The sequence below is a fragment of the Lutzomyia longipalpis genome, chromosome 2 (genome assembly GCF_024334085.1).
Source record: "Lutzomyia longipalpis isolate SR_M1_2022 chromosome 2, ASM2433408v1".
NCBI lineage: Eukaryota > Metazoa > Arthropoda > Insecta > Diptera > Psychodidae > Lutzomyia > Lutzomyia longipalpis.
This window is the reverse complement of record NC_074708.1, coordinates 34,247,112-34,269,250: the sequence shown is the minus strand read 5'-3', so window position 1 is coordinate 34,269,250 and position 22,139 is coordinate 34,247,112. Positions and strand designations below refer to the sequence as shown.

The 22,139-nt window shown below is 33.9% G+C and overlaps 4 protein-coding genes across 6 annotated transcripts in view; 2 read left to right on the top strand and 2 right to left on the bottom strand.

The window, feature by feature from the left end:
- LOC129790342 (clavesin-2-like) overlaps positions 1-22,139 on the top strand; it is an 891,203-nt gene that overhangs the window by 394,908 nt on the left and 474,156 nt on the right. The window lies entirely within an intron of this gene.
- Positions 188-2,725, bottom strand: LOC129790376 (protein lin-37 homolog). Of its 2 annotated transcripts, none has more exons than XM_055827858.1 (5): positions 2,577-2,725; positions 1,879-2,158; positions 1,602-1,800; positions 1,331-1,538; positions 188-593 (listed from the first exon to the last, which is right to left on the bottom strand). In XM_055827858.1, exons 1-4 carry the CDS (start codon positions 2,608-2,610, stop codon positions 1,368-1,370), a joined length of 684 nt encoding a protein of 227 aa, XP_055683833.1. In that variant the 5' UTR covers positions 2,611-2,725; the 3' UTR covers positions 188-593; positions 1,331-1,367. The 2 variants fall into 2 exon arrangements, with proteins under 2 accessions (XP_055683833.1, XP_055683834.1); XM_055827859.1 differs by having other exon boundaries at positions 1,879-2,155; positions 2,577-2,717.
- Positions 3,590-6,063, bottom strand: LOC129790317 (thioredoxin domain-containing protein 5 homolog). The gene is made up of 3 exons (XM_055827788.1): positions 5,736-6,063; positions 4,649-5,168; positions 3,590-4,285 (listed from the first exon to the last, which is right to left on the bottom strand). The coding sequence occupies exons 1-3, from the start codon at positions 5,882-5,884 to the stop codon at positions 3,779-3,781; spliced, it is 1,176 nt and encodes a 391-aa protein (XP_055683763.1). The 5' UTR covers positions 5,885-6,063; the 3' UTR covers positions 3,590-3,778.
- On the top strand, positions 6,865-20,617 carry LOC129790136 (integrin alpha-PS1). Of its 2 annotated transcripts, XM_055827449.1 has the most exons (9): positions 6,865-7,127; positions 7,401-7,734; positions 11,765-11,892; positions 12,986-13,009; positions 14,437-14,683; positions 14,768-14,850; positions 14,972-15,588; positions 17,452-18,757; positions 18,839-20,617. In XM_055827449.1, the coding sequence occupies exons 2-9, from the start codon at positions 7,520-7,522 to the stop codon at positions 19,579-19,581; spliced, it is 3,363 nt and encodes a 1,120-aa protein (XP_055683424.1). In that variant the 5' UTR covers positions 6,865-7,127; positions 7,401-7,519; the 3' UTR covers positions 19,582-20,617. The 2 variants fall into 2 exon arrangements, with proteins under 2 accessions (XP_055683424.1, XP_055683425.1); XM_055827450.1 differs by lacking the exon at positions 12,986-13,009 and having other exon boundaries at positions 6,866-7,734.

Genomic DNA, 22,139 nt, shown 5'->3' with positions numbered 1-22,139 from the left:
CCATTTCCTTGGTTCGATAGCTTCTCTTCAATTTATTAAAAAGAAAAATTCACTAACACTCGGAGAACTTCAAGTTCCGGAAAGTTTTTAACTAAATTATTCACTAAAAGTTTTTTTTCTAACATTCTTCTGTAAAAAAAAACAAAAAGTTATTTCGGGAAAACAATATTTAAAAAAAAATACTAAATTCTTAAGAAAAATATTCATTATTTTCACTTGCTTTAATCAGAAGACGTGTGATATTATATTTTTAATCAAAAATTGTAATTCAATTTAATTATAACTTCCAAAATCTTCAAAGTTTCTCTTATAAAAATTATCAAATCCATATTGATCGGCTTCATCGTTGAAATTTCCCTTTGAAAATGATCCATAAATGTTTTTTTGGTCCTTATTCGGTTGTGTTTCGATGGGCTCGATTTCTTTAAATTGTGTCTGAGGTGTTCTCTTTCCGTGAATTGGCATAAATCCTTTTTTGCTGTAAACTGAACCCATGGTGTTGGCATAATAATCATATAAAAGGGATTTCTTGTCAGAATCTAGAGCTGTATTTTTCTTAGAACCATTTTTTAGAGGAATATTTCCTTGGTTTTCTGAAAAAAAAAAGAATTAAAAATAATCGTTTAAAAGCTGGAAGAACACGTCTTATTAATTTGATTTTAAAATGAGTATTTTTCTATAATTTATTGCAATTTAATACACCTAAATCTGTCTTAAATTGTTATGTTATTCTTCAAAAAAAAAAAAAAAACTAGATTACTCAAGGCCTGAAATTATTTTCATTATGTACCCTAAATCTCTCTTAAATTAGCTTGAAATTATGCTTTTCTCTTCAGCCATTACAGCCTTTCCTTTGCAAATTAATTACAAATTTCAACAAGACTCTAAAACATAGCACTTCACTGTTGAATTACCTCGATGAGGAATACTTTCCATTTCATATTGATTTCTTATATTCTGCAAATTGTGAATTAATTCATCGAGCTCCTTTTCACCCAATGGAAAAGTCGCTGTGAGGATTATTCCTGAGGTCACCATGAAGAAAATTAGGCAAATTTTCTGCATTTTCACTAAAAAAAAATCCTCTAAAGCTGTCTCACAAAAAATTATAAATTGATCAGCTCAGACTAAATGACGAATGTTAAATGAAACTCCTCCATACTGAGCTTTTCTTTATATTCCCTACGAACATACTAGACACACACAGCATGATATCTTGTCAGAATCAGAAGTCATGTTGGGATAATGGTATGAGCCTTAACATCACTGAGTTAAGGCTCTTGACATCATTTTTTTTTGCCACCACATCTACAGAATAAATTGAACTTACATTTTATTATAAAAGAATTTTGCTGAAAAAATCTGCATTATTCATCCGTAATGGATGAGCGGAAGAGCTCATTGAGAATCCCAAGACTTTTGGCATAGCGATTTTCCACCTTGTGCATGTGCTCTTGCCAATTTTGTCGTACTGCCTTCCAGCGTGGCTTTAGATCCTCAAGAATCTCTTCCTTGGTCATCGGTGGAGCATCAGTGTCCTGTGTAAATCCATTTAAATTAATCTCAAAGCCTAGAATAAGGATAAATACTAAGAAACTCACGTAATCAATTTTAACATTGTCCTTATCCTGATCCACCTGAAATGGTAGCAAATCAGGAATGCGACTGATGGGTTTCTTCTCAGGTGGTGGCAGAAGATCCACCAAAACTTCCCTGTGCTTGTCTTCCTTGATAATCGATAGTAAATCAACTTTATGCTCATAGTATTGACGAGCTTTCTTCTGAGAATACCCTCGAGTTCTAATTAATAAATAATAAAATTAATTTTTATGAAAAATCTTGGAGGATTTGTAAAAAAATAAAGGAATAAGTACAGACCTCTTCTGAGGATTATTACATCTAATCCATGCCCGGCATATGGGATAAAGAGGCGTGGTGTCGTCAAACTTTGCCAAGTCAACGCTCCTATCGAAGAGTTTCATAACGTACGAATGTTGAACTGAAGGCACCTGAGGTGATTCCTTCTTAGTTAATTTCTTCTTCGGTCCAACACTTGATGAACTATTACGCGATGGTCCATCTTCATCCTCACTATGCCCCGCAAGCTCCTGAAGTATTCCCTTTAGACGTCCCCTTGCAGTTTGCATTTCACTCGCTGCTGTTAAAAATAAAATATACAATTTTTTTGAAAATTAATTTTGTTTCCTATTTGCATAGCTAATCGGTTTACGTTCTATTATTTAAAATCTCGATAACTTAGTTTAGTGGAATATCACCCATGAGCAGGTTAACATTTCTAAAGCGTGGTAGGTTTTTACTCAAGTTACGAACGCATTACGTTTCTGAAGTGAATGTTTTTATATTTTAAAAATAATCTCACGATTCATAACTTTTTTAACGAAAAATCTAGTTTACGTGGTTTAATAAACAGACATTAATTTGATTTAAAGTCGTTTAAATAAAGGATTAACTTAAAAAATCTGGACATACAATGCAAAGCAAGTAGCAAAATATGTGATAAAATTGATTTTTTGTAAATCTTAAGCCACTTACGCCAAAAACTACTTTTTACTTACGTGAATCTTCATCTCCTCCACGTCTTTTTGGCATTTTAGTGTTTTATCCTTTAATTTATCCTCAAAATTACTGATAAATTCAGAAATTAAACTCTTCCAAATCCTTGTTTACAAGCCAACAAAAATATTTCGACGCGCCCGAATATTATGAACCATACTCCTGTGTTAAAAGATAGGAATATGGTTCATAATCTTCGGGCACGTCGATTTTTACGTTTGACACAATGTTGACTTGGACGCCATCTACGTATTAGCACTACGAGATGGCAGAAATATGTAATAAAATTTGAACTAAACGAACTTTTTTTTTGCATTTCAACAAAATTCGTGATATCCGTGTTTTTTCTTCCCAAAGTGGGTATAAAACGCATTTTTTGGGCTCCTGGGGGGCTTACGGATGCTCCGGGAGCCTCGGGGAGCTCCTCCGTGCGGAATTTGGGGCCCGTGGAAATTTTGACGGTTGGGTTACAAATTTGAAAATTTTGACGGTTGGGGATTTTACACGCACTTTTTTTTCCGGAAATGCATTTTCGCGAACTTTTTAAATTTTCGATGCCAATCGACGCGACGTCACTTCCTCGTCACAAAAAACACAATTTCCCGTGAAAACTCGGCGGAAAACGCGAGAAAATTGCGAAAAACTAAGAAAGTGAGGGAGACGGATAGCAGGAAAATGCATCCATCTCATTTTCTCTTGAGCAAATAGTACCAAAAATGGCGCCAATTTCAAAAAGTAGTCAAAAAAACATGAATTTTATATGGGGGCGCTATGAAGGGGGGCTCTGGGGGGAAAATGAATGTCGTTGGTGAAAACCGCCTGGTATCAGTAGTCTCTGTACCAAATTTCATCGCGATCGGATCAACGGTGTAGAAATGCATAGCTGTACAGACACGAAATTATAGAGAGACCTTTCTTTATTATATAGATAGTAAAGTTTTAATAAAAAGAATTTTTATTTTACTTAATATTAAAAATAAAATCTTAAGAAAATAGAAAATAATAACATCATTAATTTTATTTAATACACTTTATTGGTTTGTAAATTGTTTTTTTTTACAAAGAAAATGTATCAGTTTCAATGAGGACTTCTCCTGGAATTTTTCATTATGGTCTCTCGAGGAAGCCTAGGAGGAGGATTGATAAAATCTCCAAAATATACATTAAGTATACAACCGAAATTCTCTGTATACTTTCACGCTCTTTACAACTCATCGTGCCCCTTATCGTGCTTCGCTACAAATTGGTAGAGAGCATCAAGGGTGCGGGAACCATTGTACTCCTCCAACTTGGCACCAGCTTTGTATAAATGCAGCGTTGGGAATCCATCAACTTCCTGAGTTGAACACAATTCCTTGTTATCAGCCACGGTGCAGTCAACCTTGGCAATTTTCACATTACTGTTGCCAACGAATTTCACGGCGAGTTCTTCCCACGTGGGAGCAAGACGTTTGCAGTGTCCACACCATGGGGCAAAGAATTTGACAAAGGTCACTCCGGTCTCGATGGCATGATCGAATGTACTGCCTGTTAGTTGAAGAGCAACCTGAGGAGATTCCTCTTTAGTTTCCTCTGGAGCCTTTTCAGCTACCTTAGCGGCTTCCTTCCCCACCATTTTGTCCACGTAGGCTTTGAGTTCTTCCAAGGAACGAGCTCCTGAGTACTTTTCAACCTTCTTTCCATCTTCAATCCACAGCAATGAAGGGTAGCCCTGATTAAATGTATAAAAAAATATTTTGTTGACTTTTGTTTGATAAAAGCTCGTATTTTAAAATAAATTTAAGAGTTTTGAAAAGCCGATTCAAGCTTAACACGTGTACGGGGTTTAAAACATACTCGTGGCTAAATTCGTGACTTTGAAGCAACATATGGTTCACGACATATACCTACTACAAGTTCGTGAATTATAGAATGGAAGTTAGTTAGCAACACGTAAAGCCCTTAAATTTCTCGAGGGCTACATTGTAAAAACGGCTAAGTCGGTTCAGAGCTCATACAGTTATCCGGTTTTACAATGTAGCCCTCGTTCTATCCCTAATTCCAAATGCCTTAAAAAATAAATGTTCCGGCTTACCTTTACTTCAAAGTCTTGGCAAATTGGTCGGTATTGGGTGCAGTCGAGTTTCGAGATTGATACAGCTTTCTCATGTTCGAGCGCCTTAGCCAGTTCAGTCCATGTGGGTGCGAGCTTTTGGCAGTGTCCACACCATGGAGCATAAAACTTTACAAAATGCTTCCCACTTGCTACAAATTTCCCAAAAGTCTCATCTGTGAGTTCCTGAAGCCCTTGTGTGGCCTCAGGGAGATCAGGCTTCTCCTCTTCTTCCTCCTCCTTCTTCTCAGTCTCACCCAATTGCTCATTAATGAAGGTGGTCAGAGTGGGTAAGTCTCGTGTACCACGGAATTTTATGCTCTCCGTTTCACCCAATTTGAAGAATTTCAGTGTGGGATACCCCGTGACCTCATGGGCTGAACACACACTGTCCTCCTCTGTGCAATCGACTCTCCCAATTTTCACCCTTGAGCCCTCTTTTGTATTCAACATCTCAGCCAGTTGTTCCCATGTTGGTGCCAAGCGCTTGCAGTGTCCACACCTGAAGAAAACGAAAAAAAAAGAAATCTCCGCTGTTAAAACTGGATTTTGGAGAAGCTTCAAGTTGAAAGATCGATTGGTCGGTTGAACTTGAATTTGGGAAGTCAAGGCCATGCCGGTTGTGGTGGAAGATTTTGTATCGATTTTTTTAAAGAAAAAAAAAGCGCCAGACTTACGTGCAAGATGGCCCATTCATTAATCACCATCGTTCGACTATCGTGACCGATTCAGTGTCTCATTGTAAGCAATAATTGATTTCAAAGTGGTCTTTATCATAAAAGTATCAACACGTCATATTATCATGAATCGCATTTTCTTTTGTAATGTCTTTCTTCTTCATTTTGTGAGACGGGGGATCAAATATTTGAGAAAGAAAGGAAGAATAGAAGAAAGAGATTTGGGGTCTTTATCATCGGGTCGGGTTCTATAATTAATTCAGACGACAGGTTCTGGCTTCACCACAGATCTCCCGGAAAGGTGAATTAACTCATTTTGGGCAATAAACTCTCTAAAAATCCTTGAATATCTCAAAATGTATCAAAGAAAGGAGAAGAAAAAATGATCTTACCATGGTGCAAAGAACATCACAAAGAAGTTGCTTTCCTTTATTTCTTTGCTAAAATTTTCACTTGTCAACTGAATTGTGTGAACAAACTCCTCATGGCCGAGGGAAACTGATAAGCAGCTTGCAAGTAAAATTAGGAGAAAACACTTCATTTTTTCTAATACAATTCCACTCTTACAGCTTCCAGATGATTATAAAACGCCCTAAAACTGGCGTTTTTCTAGACTTGCTGATAAGACTTAAAATAATCTAAAATAAAAATCAAACACACGCTGCGGAACAAGGCAGAAGAATGACGGAGAATGTCTTTGATAGTTTTTTTTGTACCGGCAATTCTCACTTCGTAGTCGTTCGGATCTTTCTTCGTTGTCACTTCGTGTCGATAATATTTCTTCGTTCAATTCGGCTCTCAATGTTTCATCGTTCCATTTTACGTTACTGGAAATCGGTAAGAAAATATTGTTGATGATATAAAAATTATTCATTTTGTTGCTTCTGGGGCGTTTCCTCTTTCTTAGGGCTTGAAGAACATGATCCTCCATTTACTATGCGTCTTGGTACACATAGTTCGCTCAGCAAACTCCCTTCAGTATCACCAGTAGCAGAATAAATGTCATCTTTGGGATAAGCAGGTGATGTCTCCAGTTGTTTTTATTCTTCGTATTGTTTTGATTAAAGATTTTATTTAATTTAATGGGTGAGAAGAGTTTAACCGAGAGATGATTAAGCGAAGATGACTGAACAAAGTTTGTTGGAATAGTTAGGGCCACCTCTACGATATAATGACTGATTCACTTTATTTTGCAACGTTTCAATGCAATTTCCATAGAAGCACCTATCTGGTCAGACCTAAAATTGTCCAAAATATTAATATGTTGTAAATGTGAGTAAAATTGATGAGTTTAGCGACTTAAATCACTAATTAGTCTACTTTTTTCTGGAGCAAAAATTGATTGTGTTCGTTTTCTTGACAGATATGATTCTACGCGACTTTCCCGCCAAAATGTTACCTCTACACGTCCAATAGTCCGGTGGAAAGTAGTGAATATTCTGCAGAATATTCACGGAAATTCCACTGGAAGCTAGTTTTGGTGTTGAATGCCTAACTTCGCCACGCCATCGACTTCTCCGCTTCTCAGTCAGTCATAGAAATAATACAAATGGGTGAGGTTGTGATTAAATCATCTCTCCTTTTGAACAAAAAAAAATAACCGTGATGAATAAAAGTGTCTTTGTTGTTTGAAAAATATAGTTTTTTAGTGGAATGTTAAATCGTTTTTTATTCTAAAGGACGCGAAAGATTTTTCTAATAAGATAACATACTGCAGCAATTTTATATACAGTACAGAAAAAAAGTTACAATCTTTTATCAAATAATGCTATCTTATCTATGAGGTAACTAAGTGGGGTCTATAGCTACAGTGTCTATGCGCGTATGAATTAGTAAAAATTTACTTATCAGTATCATCCTATTAATATTTTCCCCCGAAGAAAGAGTCAATAAACAGAGTTTTTAGTTAGATTCAGATCATTTTGTTTTGACAGATAGCTTTTACATAAATATATACGTGCTGCACAACTACTGTGGATGAATGAGTGTTGAGAGCCGGTGCTAAAACGCTATAAAACCGAGGTGAAGAAAGATTAAACGTTTTTTTTCTTCCAAAGGTGTGTGTGCGATGATATTAAACTATTTGGTATCTAAAAAGCAGTGGCACCATGAATGAATCAATGATTTAGTTAGAAAACAATAAGTACCTAGTGTAAATTGTGGAAGAGTGAAAAGCATGAGTGTTCTAGGAAAAATGAGTGCATCCAGCCTATTTTGGCCGGCAGCAATTTTAATTAGTGTATACATATTGTTGAGTTTACATCTGGTTAGTTGTTTCAATTTGGAAAATCGACTACCCATCATCAAGTATGGAGAAGGAAATTCATATTTTGGATATTCCGTTGCGATGCATGTAATTGGAGAAAAGGATAGCTCTGATAATAGAAAATGGTAAGTGTAAATATAATGACTTAATTAATTCATCCCAAAAAACTGTGAAAACTTTCTTTCTCAATTCAACACCAAATAAAGTTTGTTTTACTCTGAGAGTGTGTTAAAAATATATAACAACGCGAAGATATATAAGTAGTATTCGTTATATAAAATTATGCTGGTGTGCTGGTACCAGCAGTGCCATACATATTGACTCATAAATTTTAATAATCATTTTATGTTCTTGAACTCTTGAACTTACTATCAACTAAAGGGATTTAATAAACTGAAACCATTTAGTTGAGCTGATTTTTCCAATATAAATACCTTCCTATGTATAGCAGACATAGTTCGTATAGGAAAAGGTCAGAAATTTTATTGTTCAAGAGCGGGTGATAAAAACCATAAAAAATAGAAATCTGTGTCTGGGTTTTCTGTAGAGTTGAGTGAAGAAATAGTTTTATTTTTAAAAGAAAATTTTCAATAAATGTTTCCTTATCAAGGATCCCTGAGGAAGATCTTAAAAAAATCGAAACGTCAAGAGAAAAACTTTTTTATATAATTATGGAGGCAAATGAGTCAGTTTTTTAACAATGTCAATTTGAATCACAGCACGTTCATATTTTGTTTAAAAAGTGACTCACTTAGCCCCATATCCCCTACATACGAAAGCTATGTGATTTAAAAAAAAGAAACTCAAGAAACCCGGTATAAAGATAGCGATAAGAAGAAATTCATTGTAAGCTTTTACTCGTGACGCAATTTAATTATTTATTCAAGAAGCCTTCAGATTTGATAGAACTTCTTGTAAATTGCTGTACTTGTTGATACATAGCTATAATCACGCAATATCTAAATCTCACACTTAATAGATTTTATTGCTAAGTATTTTCTCCTTTGATTGAGAAATTCTTATCTCTTCTCGCCAAGTTTCTTATTGCATTCAAGGTATTTAAAAAAAACTTTTGTTGCAGGCAGGCTCTTTGGTCATGTCTTTAGTAGCATTTATGCATTCCAGTATTCATATTAAAGCATGTGAAAAATTGGAAGTTTTGAATGAAGAGTATGTGATGTGTTAACCGGTTTTGGTGATGTCAATACGCATCATGTCAAGTAAATAAAGAAGTCTTCAATCGAGGTTTTATTTAAAAAAAAATAATCTTTAGCTCTGAAGATGGAATTCAACAATTTCAACAGACAGAACATTTTGTTTGTGGTAGTAGTTAGAGGTATTTACTTTTTAAATTCAATAAAATCCTCTGCTATCGAATACTTATCAATATCAATAAATCCAAGTAAACACCGCATATAACCGAGACTTGTGTAAGATATTTAATTTTCAATTTAATATTTAGGGAATTTATGTTTCGTCAGCGTACGTTACTTTTATCACGTTGTATACACAATTATAGTAAAACATATTTTGCAAACGAACATTTTGCACAATACATAATTTTCTACAAATATTCTTATCTCTCATCTTTATATTCATGAATGGAATGCGCCAAGATTCTTACTAATATAATAACCATGTAAAATCATTGATATTCCTATTACACATAAAAGAATATAGTACGATTGTATGTACAACTATACATTGTTGATATATATATAAAAGTATAATGTACGTACATAGATATATATTTACAATATATATTAGCATTCCTCAGCTCTATACCAGACGTCCAGATTTGTTTTGTGTACTTAAATGTAATTTGTTTTTTTGTATCCTGTGTGAATAAGAAACTTTAATACGATGCAAGAACCACCCACACAGTTGTTTGATTGCTTTTAGGCCACTATCATGCCAGATGTTCGTATAGAATCGTGATCAGAATCCCTATGAACAGAACATGGTGCCATGGGAGATGACAATGGATATAAGATTTGAAATGTGAATGTGCACTGATACAAGATTGAAATCCAGTGTTTATGGTGTGTGAACAATGTGGAATTTAAAGAAGATAAATTAAGCTCTGTGTATATAGTTGTGGTATATCTCATGCTAAATTAAATATTAAAATTGATTTAGCTGCTTCGTGACATTTGAGTGGAATTTTAATGAAACAAAGATGCGATTGTGCGTTTGCACGCACTACAATAATGTGGTTTTAATGGTTTACATAATTTAGAATTCTCTTTGAGTTATGACTTATGGGGTTCTGAAAGTTATGAGTTAATAATAATTATAAAAGATGTTTTTGTAATGCAGCATACAACCCAATGAATAGTTATGGTTTCTAGTATAGAATAATTATTAAGTTTCCTGAACAATAAATTAGTTTTGTAAGAAAATTTTCTTATCTTTAAAATTTACTTCATTCAATTCCGTGCAAAAAAAGCCTTAAAGAATGAATTTAATTAAATCCCAAAAAGCAAGGAAAAATTATAAATGAAAATATTAGTATTATTATTTTGTTTTTTCCCCTTTTATTTCCGGAAATATATTTCTTGTATACTGACTAGACAGTCACTATTTCCACGCATTTGGTCTCTTTTTGTGTGACCTCATTTTATAAATTTGCTTTGTATGTAATATTCTGTAGCATCGGCGCGAGAGATGCTGAGAAAATGCAAGACATAATCCACCAACCATGCTGTGAAAATGTGTCGAGAATTCGTAGCTATGCATGACCATGGTGTCGCAGATTATTTTTGGAGATGTCATCACATTTCCATGTCTCCTCCATGAAATTCCTAATATATGTATTAAAAAACAAATGGAGATATATTCGCTCAAATATATTGCCTATCTCATTGTCACTAAAAGCTCGTTCAAATTTAGATGTTTTTGACGAAATAAAAAAGCAAAATAAATCTATGTCGACAAGCACTAAAGCAGACATAAATATAATGAGCAAGTGAACTATTATATTTATAAAATTCTGCACTATTGGACCGAAGGAATGTAAACTGGCAGACAAGCAATGTGCCGCCAGTATTTTGTCTCAATCAAAATTCTGAGAAAGGCACGTTTTGTTATTTGATTTATATATTTTGAAGTCATTCAATATGCATAAAATGAACACTCAGCATGAAATATTTCTGAACAAATTATGCTATGTGTTTGTTATAAATAAATATAAGAGATGCTCTTCTTTTATCTCAAATTTCTGCGTGTTCGGTAGAATTTCAATGCAACTGAATAGCTTGTCTTTATGACTGGATATTTCCAATGAATAATAAATTTATTGATTCAATTAGGTACTCAATGATAAGACATTATTTGATGTATATTGAGGGATATTATAAAATTTACATTATACTCTGTTCATTCCAATGAACTGCTATAAATTTTTAATAACACATGATAAAAAAGTTACATGGAAATGTTTTTCAGGGAAAATCCATGTAAATATTTTCTTTAATTCATACGGTCTGAACAAGAAATCATTTTTATTCTTAAGGACCGAAAATATGCAAAATTGTCAATTTTATTTATTAAAAAAAAACCAGCCTTTGTTGACGATAAAATCATCTTTCTTTACGATAGAATGACATATTATTGTAAACTCCAAGTCTAGTTGTTAAATTGCAGACATTTATTTATTGTACTCAACTCACTTAAGCCTCTTAGACTTTTAGTTCTTGAAATTTTATGCTTTTTGAGTGCATTTCTAAAGCATATTATTAAAGGTATGTGTTCATCTTTAGTCGACAGTTCAAAAGAACTTTCTGCCTCTTTCACAACACGTTTAAGACATTGAAGGTATCGAAACAAGATCTCTTCCCATACACTGCACGTGGGCAGACAGGTTGGTATGGTTCTGTCTCATCGTCTGCGGTGAGTGCAGAAGAATTATGAAAGTAGATATGTCTACTTATGTATAAAATGTATGTTGATGTATGCACCACAATATATATTTTTAATTCATATATAATATCTTTGGTGCAGCATAAAACATTTTAAACAATCGTAAAATAGCCTAAGGTATATCGATATTGGGATGGCTCTAAATGAAGCATAAAATTTTGTTTAGAAGAAATCACTGAAATAAACTTTTCTACGCAGAATAATATTAATTTTTGAATTTTTGCATCTTTTCAGGTTGTTGGTCGGTGCTCCTCTTGGTCAGAATTTACAACCTGGAACTAATCATTCAGGGGCCCTCTACAAATGTCCTATCACACAAAATAATAACGACTGCAGTCAAATAATAACCGATGGACGAAGATGTGAGTTCAAAGTGATTAAAAAAATGTATAATATTCCTCATTTTTTAAATTATTTACAAGTTAGAGGGTCGGTAATTATGTGGTTAATATTTAATTGAGATTTTTTTTATTGCGAGGTTTTGGGTAGGTATTTGTTTTCTTAAGATGAAAAATTATCTAAAGATTTTATATTAATTAAAATATCGTAGCATATGTACAAAATGTAAAAAATAAATTTGAATTATGTAGTGTACAAAATATTATGAATTACATAGATAAAATGACATAAAGAATTAATAATATTCTTTTAATTTTTGGTAAACTATTGATTGTAATTACATAATACATACAGAATTGTACATAGTAGATTTCAATTTTCCTTTAGATTTTTTTCTTTTAAATTATTTGTTAGTCCAAAGGAAACTTTTGAGTCAAGAGGGTATATTTTTTTAAGTAACGGTCGGTTAAGAAATCAAAAATTAGATATAGATCATTGTTTTCAAAAAATCTACTTGTTAATCCTCCTCTTTATGGACTGTCAAGATTTACATAAATTCTGATGATACATGACATGTTCGTGACTTTTTCTTAATAGTTATTATGTTATGGATTGATAAAAAAAATACATTTTGACTTTCTCAGTGAGTTCATTGATGGCTTACCAACATGACATTGTAAAGAACAGAACATTAAACTCCTTAACTGTTATATATGTATCTCATTAATCTTAAATTTTATTGAACCCACGAGGCGTCAACTTCTGAAAATTTATTATCTTTCTAAAATAATATTATAATATCAAATAGGTGTACATATGAAAAGTAATTAATTTTATTACTTACATACATTTAATACAAACTTCTCTTTCAGGCCATAATATCTATTTTTCTTTCTTTACTTTTCTTATAATCTCGAATGCTAAGATGGTAAATATTGTAACGTTCTTCAGTGTCTCATATTTCAAGGAAATTACATTGTAAAAAAACAATTCTATCAATTTGTTATTTTTTTGCCATCTTAGCATTTGAGAGTACATTTTTTTTTAAATTAAATAGAATAACTTTAAGTAAATGTTTTATGTTACTTTCTATATTCTTGGGTGCCTTCAAATTAGTACCTGGCGGAGCTTATGAACCTTGTAAGTGGTATGGGCGCATAATAATTTTTTCACTTTTATTTAAATTTTTGCATACTTACTGTTGAATATAAAAATAATTTGCAATTACTTTACTGTTAATTATTAACATTTTTTTGAACTTTTATGCTAAACTAAAAAAACTGGCAATATGGAATGGCAGAGCGATGACATTTTGCTTGAAAGATTTGCATGATTCTCAATGGATGAAATCTATTAACTACTAACCCAACCGCATTGGTTAAATGTAAATTACTTCTTATATGAAAATTATTTGATTTATTTGGGACTTTAGAGATTTTATTAAATATTTAGTAAATATTAGTGTGAGTATAAAATTATGTGAGTAAATAGATCTCAGACAAGTCGAAATTGATTTGTATTATAAAGGTGAAAAAATTAAGTAAAGCTTAGTCTGCGTTGAATGCTTGTAGGCAGTTATGGTGCTATTGAATTGAAAATTTGGGGAAAAGAGGGTCTTGATATTTTATATTCATTTTTGTATATTTTGTCCAGTTTTAGATAATATATAAATTTACAGATAAAGTTGAATGTACTACATTATTATTTGGTTTTAATTTCTCACAAGAAATCAATGTTCAATACATGGTAAATAGTTCCACATTTTTTTTTAATTCTGGGTTTAACGCAAAAAGATAAATCTCTCGATTAAACTCTTAAAAGTTAGAAACAGGCTCAGAAAATTTTCGCAAAAATAATCAATTTTGCGTGCAATGGAAAACTAATAATGCGGGTTAACGAAAGTATTATCACATACTGACTAAATTCGCTCTCTGAAATTAAAACGGCATAAATAAGATTAAAAATAGGTCGTTCTAATTTCTGAGTGGCGACTCGCACAAGGAATGATCTTGAGAATGATTCATATTGAACATGATTTTTTTGGCGCACATTTTTAATGTTAATTTACATGAAAGCAATGAATCATGATATATATTGCATTTTGCATCTGTTTTACAGCATGGGGCCAATGTTATTTTTTTTTTGGCATTGGAAAGAGAAATAGCAAATGTTTGCATTGTTTGTTTCTATGCCAATATATTGTAAAGATATTTGTCATGTTTCTGTTATTAACTATAACAGAATGCGTTTGTGATTTCCTTGTCAGTTACTGCAAAATGTGCTTTATGTTTTCAAGCATAATTTGAATTTAATAAAGAAAAAACTGAATAAGCATACACATTGACATCATGAAGAAGATACTCAGGAAATTTTCAATTACATCGCAACAATATACTTGTTGAATCCACCAAAATGTTTTCTTGCTGGTTCAAGACGTTAAACAACTGACTTGAAATTTTCTGGGTATTTTGAAATTCATCATCATCAAGAGGAGAAGATTGCAAAGATTTATTTGACTATAATGCAATTTTTTGTTTTTTTTTTCTTTTTTACTTAATATACGGCAGTTCTCGATGATGATGATGGCATTGAGAATTTAATGCCGCCAGTTAAGACGGATGAATTGAAAGATGATCAATGGATGGGAGTCACCGTGAGGTCACAAGGTGCCAATGGGAAGGTGTTAGTTTGTGCTCATCGGTATATTGCTATAATGGGTGAATCTCGATTCGGACAGGGTTTGTGCTACGTACTTAGCAATGATCTCAAATACGATGAAATCTATGAACCATGCAAAGGTCGAAGTACAGCAAGGTTAGTGGAAATTAATTTAGTTTGTTAGAAAACCAAGATCAGAATTCTGGCTATTTATTTAATAAATTTCGGTTGTCCATCCAGGGCCCATGAAGATTTTGGATATTGCCAAGCAGGTACATCTGGAGCACTCTTGGACGATGACACTGTTATTCTAGGATCTCCAGGTGGATAAACTTTGTCTTTCTATTAACAGATTAAAGAAAATTCAAATAAACGAAGCTTTTATCACGACTCGCCTATAAAAATAAATTAATTGATTTTCTGTCTATTTGTACTAACTACTAGGTCCACTAACATGGCGTGGCATGATTTTCGTTATTTCCATTGGGGGTGAGTATTTGACAAGGGATAAAACGAATTACTACTCCCCCCATACGGATGCCTCATCACCCGTGGACAAATATAGTTATTTGGGTATGGCTGTAACGGGTGGTCGATATTTCGGTTCGCACATGTCCTATGCTGCCGGTGCCCCAAGATCTGCCGGCCATGGGCAGGTGATGATTTTCTCGAAAGGCAACCCACCCACATCGAACCCCATCAATTTAACCGCCACACTGGATGGGGAGCAATTTGCTTCGAGTTTCGGCTATGAACTCGCAACGGCGGATGTAAATGGTGATGGACGTCCCGATTTACTCGTGTCAGCACCCTTCTACTTTTCTCGCGACGAAGGTGGCGCCGTTTATATTTACCAAAATGAACGAAATCACCTCCCTGCGATACCCAAAGCCAAGCTCACGGGTAAATTGGAATCTCGCTTTGGATTGGCCCTCGCTAATCTTGGTGATATCAATAAAGATGGTTATGAGGACATCGCCATTGGTGCTCCCTATGAAAATGATGGAGTGGTTTACATATATCTCGGATCCGAGAGTGGTCTCAATAGAAAACCAAGTCAAGTAAGTATTTCCTGGAAAGTTATACATAAATAACTGCATAATAAACATTTAATTCAAATATCATGTACGGTACGCGCGGGCGATATGCGATATCTTAATGTTATTCCAGACGAAAGCACTTTCATTTAATTTCATTTGGATTTTCTTATAAAATATGTTTATTTTAAGAAAATTTGTGTTATTCTTTCCATCTTATGTTAGTCATAATAATAATTTTCAAGAGGGGGTTAAAGAGGAACATCTTGAAACGGAAATAACTCCTCTGCATTCCCTTTTTGATTTTTTTTTTAAATACGATTTAACGTGAATGTTTATGGCAATCACTATGAAATAACGAGGTAAATTGTCGCTTCGCTCCAATTTTCCTCGCCCCGCTTCGCGGGGGGTTTTGCGCTTCGCGCAAATTTTAGAGAGAAAAAAAACTGTGATGATTTATACGTAGATTGGGGTTACTCATCAACCCCAAAAAAATTGCAAAGAGAAGAAATCATTTTCATACAACATTTCCGGCGCCAAATTCAAAAATTCGCAAAAAATTCATGACTGTTGTATGGGGGCTACCTGAAGGGGGGCTTTGGGGGGGAAATGAATACGGCCACTCGAAACCGCCTGTTATAAGGAGCCTCTGTGCCAAATTTCATCGCGATCGGTCAAACGGTGTAGATTTGTATAGCCGAACACGACGGAAGATTACCAACAAACAGACCTTTCTTTATTATATAGATGGAGAGCTCACATCAATCTCAAAAAAAAAAAAAAATTGCAAAGAGAAGAAATCATTTTCATACAACATTTCAGGCGCGAAATTCAAAAATTCGCAAAAACTGCATGAGAGTTATATGGGGGCTACCTGAAGGGGGGCTTTGGGGGGAAAATGGATACGGCCACTCGAAACCGCCTGTTATAAGGAGCCTCTGTGCCAAATTTCATCGCGATCGGTCAAACGGTGTAGATTTGTATAGCCGAACACGACGGAAGATTACCAACAAACAGACCTTTCTTTATTATATAGATGGAGAGCTCACATCAATCTCAAAAAAAAAAAAAAAATGCAAAGAGAAGAAATCATTTTCATACAACATTTCAGGCGCGAAATTCAAAAATTCGCAAAAACTGCATGAGAGTTATATGGGGGCTACCTGAAGGGGGGCTTTGGGGGGAAAATGGATACGGCCACTCGAAACCGCCTGTTATAAGGAGCCTCTGTACCAAATTTCATCGCGATCGGTCAAACGGTGTAGATTTGTATAGCCGAACACGACGGAAGATTACCAACAAACAGACCTTTCTTTATTATATAGATAACAATGGATGGGTAATTTAGGGAGGGTTACTTTATTATACAGTGAGGTTTCAAATAACGAGCTGAAACGCGATGAGAGTTTTTGTCTATTCATATAATTAATTCTTTGAATTTTTTTTGAACATTTCTCGTAGCAATATTGCAGATAGGGGAGAGCGGGGCTAATAAAGTCACTTAAGGGTTTGGAAAAAGCCTAAAATATCATATTTCCTAGCTAAATAGAACAAAATGATCTGAGAAAGAGTTAAAGAGCAGTAAATTTCCTAAAAAAAATGAGCTATACATTTCGTTTTATCTTTCTGGGAAATATGATATTTTGAGCTTTTTCTAAACCCTTAAGTGACTTTTTTAACCCCGCTCTCCCCTATTATTATTCTTTTTTTATTCAATGTGCAAATATTAAAATTCAATAAATTCAATGAAATATCTGGAGTGTTTTATGGGATGAAGAATGCTTATGCACTTGACGTTATTTCTTATGATTCATAAAACGTGTTCCATTCAAGGCAAGCTCAAGCTTTTTAGCTCTTAATGCAAAAATATGTGATAACTTTTTTTAGGTCATCGCTGCATCCGATGTGCATGCGTCTCTGAAGACATTCGGCAGCTCTCTTTCCGGTGGAATTGACGTTGATAACAACTCCTATCCTGATCTCCTAATTGGAGCATACAGTTCATCAGCAGCAATTGTTCTTCTAGCACGTCCCATTACGAATATAACAACCAAAGTTGAGGGAACTTATCTAACGAATATTGATCCCGCTAAATCGGGATGCCCAAGTGATCCAGGAACAAATTTAACATGCTTCTCATTCAAGGCATGTTGTGCAATTGAACAAATGGAAACTTCAACATCATTCGAATATCTCCATCTGAAATATGTGATTGAAGCTGAAACGTTCAACAATCAGAAGAAATTCAGTCGAGTATTTTTTGGGCCAGATTTCAAGAAGCGCAGCAATGTGATGCGTCGATCGATTCAAGTGAAGAGCAATGGGCAGATGGATTGTATTGAGGAGACTGTATACATAAAGGAGGGAACACGAGATATTCAGAGTCCAATAAAATTCCGCCTCAACTATACATTTGTGGAGCCAAAATTAAAAGAATCCGGACTAATTGCCCTCAATCCCATCCTCAATCAAGCCCAAGCTAATCGCAAATTTGAAGCAACATTCCAAAAGGATTGCGGTAGCGATGATATTTGTGAATCTCAGCTGGAAGTTTCTGCTGAGTTGGAGCTCCCTCAGGAGGACAATCAGTACACTCTTGTTCTTGGGGAGCGTGATGAGCTACAGTTGAATGTTATGGTGACAAATCAGGAGGATTCAGCGTATGAAGCTCAATTGTTCATTCTTCACCAACAGAGTGTCTCCTATATTGCTGCCATACGTTCTGGTGCGGTTATTTGCAATAGATTCAATGAGACCATTGTGGCGTGCACATTGGGTAATCCCCTGAGACGCGATGGTGTGGCTAAGGTGACTCTTCGGTTTGATCCCAGTGGCTTGGAAGATTCAGTGCCACGTCTCAATTTTCGAATTTGGGCCAATTCAACGTCAAAACAAATTTCTGAAGTTGAACCAACTGTGCTGGATGTGAAGGTGGTGAAGAAGGTTCAGATTAGCGTCAAGGGATGGGCTCGACCAGAACAATCCTTCTACGGCGGTGAAATTAAGGGTGAAAGCGCAATGGAGTACTTTGATGATGTTGGTACAATTATCCATCATACGTATCAAATTTACAATGATGGCCCTTGGAATGCACCTCACATTGATGTACGTATTATGTGGCCACATCAAGTTGCCAACGATAAGGAGCAGGGCAAATGGTTGCTCTATCTTGAGGAAGAACCTACGATTGAAGGTATGCGTAGAGGCTAAGAAATTAATTAGCGACAATTTCAAACATTTCTCTCAAATAATTTCTTCAATAAATCTTTCTTAGGTGCTAATGGTGCCGGTGAGTGTTTCAGACTAGGTGATAAGGTAATCAATCCACTTGGTTTGAAGAGGCGTTCGCAGACACTTCAGCGTGGCTTTTTAGAGGACGAACTCCCGCCTGAGCCATACATTCGACGTACACACAATAAAACAGCTTTCTATTCAGCTGCCAGCTACGAAAAGGCCTCAATGGGCTCATCGAAGTTTGAAAGTGCCTCCGCGAATCGTGTACGAAGGGATCATGCCGTGGTAATTAAGGCTGACAATCTTGTGGATAAAGATGGGAAGAAATCCGATGTTGTACACATGGATTGTGCACGAAAAACAGCTAAATGCGTTGAAATTCACTGCGCCATTTACAGAATGCAACGCAAAACTGAGGTGTACATTCACGTGAAGGCACGTCTGTGGAATTCAACCCTCGTTGCGGATTATCCTCGTGTTGATCGCGTGCACATTGTCTCCCGAGCGCAGATTAGTATTCCCGAATTGTATGGAATTGAACAGCCACGTGGGAATGATTCAGCAGCCGTGGAAACGTTGGCGTATCCTGAACTTTTGGATGTCGTGGGAGATGGCCCAGTGCCCATATGGGTGTATGTTCTGTCGATTTTATTTGGTATTCTAGTGCTGGTTATTCTTGTTCTTATCATGTGGAAATGTGGTTTCTTCAAGCGTCGTCGACCAGATCCCACCCTCAGTGGGAATCTCGAAAAAAGCGAAACGAAACCTTTTATATCAAAGTAGAAGTCGTGAAGCTTTGACGGGAAATTGACGGTTGACGGAGCTTTTAGGCAGATTCATAGTAAAATTGTGATTTTAATTATATAAAATGTCCTTTGTATTTTCCAATACGTTCGTTGTAAGTGAACATTTCGCTAAATTTTGCTGCTAAAGCAAATTGTGTTCATTTTATTGAAAATTAATACAAAATTGTTCGTTAAAAAAAAACATTTTAAAAAATTCAGGATAATTTTTTTGATCCAACATGTTAATTGAATTTTCAAAATGAAAATGTTTATATTGAAGATTTTTATGTCTTTAAAAATGATTTTATACTTGAAATGCAGGTTTAGATATCAAGCTTTCACACTTATTATGTACTTAATAATTTTTTAGTATGATTCAGTATATTCCATAGTTATTTTTAATTCATTTTATTAAACTAAAAATCATGAAAAAAATTTTAAAAAAAATTACTTACACTGAAAAAATATATATTTCACTGCATTAAACGATATATTGACATCCCAGTAAATTCTTTCGTGAAACGTTACATATTCATTGAGATATTATAATCTGAATAAATTTCACATGACTCATTACTTTTTTTTTTACTTACAAGTCATGTCATTCCAATAAATGTAAATTTTTTTGGCCCAGAGCATGATAATTTAGGTGCTTTTGCAAAAAAAAAACAATGTGCTGAATTTTTTTTTTAGAAGAATTGCTATTTCTTTAATTTAGCGATTCCATAAAAGCCAAGATAAATGCCAAGAAGAAACGAAATTTGGTATGTAATTACGCACATATATACATACATACTTACATTTGCGCTTATAGCATAAGAATCATAATCGTTCGATATAGAAATAAAACGTCCAAAATGTCAAGTTGGTAATAAGGAGACGTCTAATAGTTATATATGTATATTCTTATGTAGATTTTGGCCTTATATAGATTTATTGTCGTGAAGAAAGATATAAAGCTGAAGCAAATAATTTACACGTTATTAGCCAGACTTGGATTTTTAACCCAATATAGACCATAAATGAAATATATATATATATAAAACAAAAGTGCATTTATTACAATAAGAATACGTTTTAGTTAAGTGATATTAGATGCAGCAAATTCATAAATATTCTGTTACTTACCACAGCATTTTAAAGAATTTTTTGGCGTGTTATGCCCTTGAAGATTTCCTCAGTTTAATTAAAAGAAGTGTAAAATGTTATTTATTCCATGATTTAACCTTCAGTTTTGAGTCTGATTTAATCAAACATATTTTAAGATTTACAACAAAATATTGTATTAAAGTTGGTTTGTTTTTTTTTATATGACGAATCTTAATGAAAACAATTTAAAATAAATAAAAACTAGATGCCACATAAGGAATATTTCATGTATTCAGGGAAAAATTGGCCACATTTTTGAGACACTTTTTTTTTGAAAGAATTTTACAAAAATATTAAAAATTTCATTAAGGCACGAAAAACGATACGAAAAATCCAGTAGATGTTGATTATTATATGAAATAAAAGAAAATGTTAAGTATATTATAAAATAATTCTAATATAATTTTATATAATTTTCACGAAACTTTAAAAATTAATTATAAATCATAATAAAAACGTATATTATGTACGAAAATGTAGTTTTTTTTTCTTAAATTAAATTAAAGATTGCCATGAAAGAGCCAAGATAACATTTTGGTATTAAAAATTGTTCGTTATTATTTTTATTCAAAATTATCAGTTTAATTAAAATTTCTAGTAAAAATATCAATGTGAAAAAGTAAAATCAGAATCATCGAAGAATATTCCAACAATGCCATAATATGCTGATTTTCAAAGCATGCAATGAGAGCTTTATTTAGTAAATTCAAACATTTCGGACTACGGCATCCTCTTTTACAAATCTGCATTGTAAACAGCGTTATTTGGCCATCTAGTGCGTTGATCCAGCAGGCAATAAAGCACCGCAATGATAAACCACCGAAAAAACCATGGGGTTAGTTTAGTTAGAATTTTATTTGAGTATTTGATTGCATCCTAAAAATGTTCTTTTATAGAAAACTACAATTACAAGAAGTGCATGAGATTCGGTCTCTATGGTACCTTCTACGTGGCTCCTGCCACCTACCTATGGAATCGCTTTTCATCTGAACTATGGCCTATAAATGGTATTGGATCAGCAATGAAGAGAGCAGTAATACAGCAATTTTCTTTCAGCATATTCACCATGATTAGTTTTCTTTTCATCATGCCGCTATTGGAAGGACAAACCATAAAACAAGCCTTAAAATCAGTTTATGTTAAATTACCACATACATTTACTGTGGCTGTTTACTACTGGCCACTTCTTGAAACCGTAAAATTTATGTACTTTCCATTGGGGAGTGGAAGAAATATTTTCTTTTCGGCAGTTTGCTATTTAATTTGGGGAGTTTTTCTTGCCTACATGAGTGGAAATATAAAATACGACGATGATTTTTAAGGTAAAATGAAGATAGATAATTAAAATTATTGAATTTCAAATGATTTTTTTTAAATTTCATTCGATTAATTAAAAAAAAAGTTTAA

What these genes read in the sequence shown, in the direction of transcription:
- LOC129790376 (XM_055827858.1), bottom strand. Translation starts at nt 2,610, where the DNA reads ATGCCAAAAAGACGTGGAGGAGATGAAGATTCAC. An exon ending in TGGAGGAGATGAAGATTCAC is followed by an intron (nt 2,159 to 2,576) that starts GTAAGTAAAAAG and finishes TATTTTTAACAG; the next exon opens with CAGCGAGTGAAATGCAAACT. An exon ending in TGTAATAATCCTCAGAAGAG is followed by an intron (nt 1,801 to 1,878) that starts GTCTGTACTTAT and finishes TTTATTAATTAG; the next exon opens with AACTCGAGGGTATTCTCAGA.
- LOC129790317 (XM_055827788.1), bottom strand. Translation starts at nt 5,884, where the DNA reads ATGAAGTGTTTTCTCCTAATTTTACTTGCAAGCTGCTTATCAGTTTCC. An exon ending in GTGATGTTCTTTGCACCATG is followed by an intron (nt 5,169 to 5,735) that starts GTAAGATCATTT and finishes CGTTTTCTTCAG; the next exon opens with GTGTGGACACTGCAAGCGCT. An exon ending in GCCAAGACTTTGAAGTAAAG is followed by an intron (nt 4,286 to 4,648) that starts GTAAGCCGGAAC and finishes ACATTTAATCAG; the next exon opens with GGCTACCCTTCATTGCTGTG.
- LOC129790136 (XM_055827449.1), top strand. Translation starts at nt 7,520, where the DNA reads ATGAGTGTTCTAGGAAAAATGAGTGCATCCAGCCTATTTTGGCCGGCA. An exon ending in AAAGGTCGAAGTACAGCAAG is followed by an intron (nt 14,684 to 14,767) that starts GTTAGTGGAAAT and finishes TTGTCCATCCAG; the next exon opens with GGCCCATGAAGATTTTGGAT. An exon ending in TCAATAGAAAACCAAGTCAA is followed by an intron (nt 15,589 to 17,451) that starts GTAAGTATTTCC and finishes AACTTTTTTTAG; the next exon opens with GTCATCGCTGCATCCGATGT.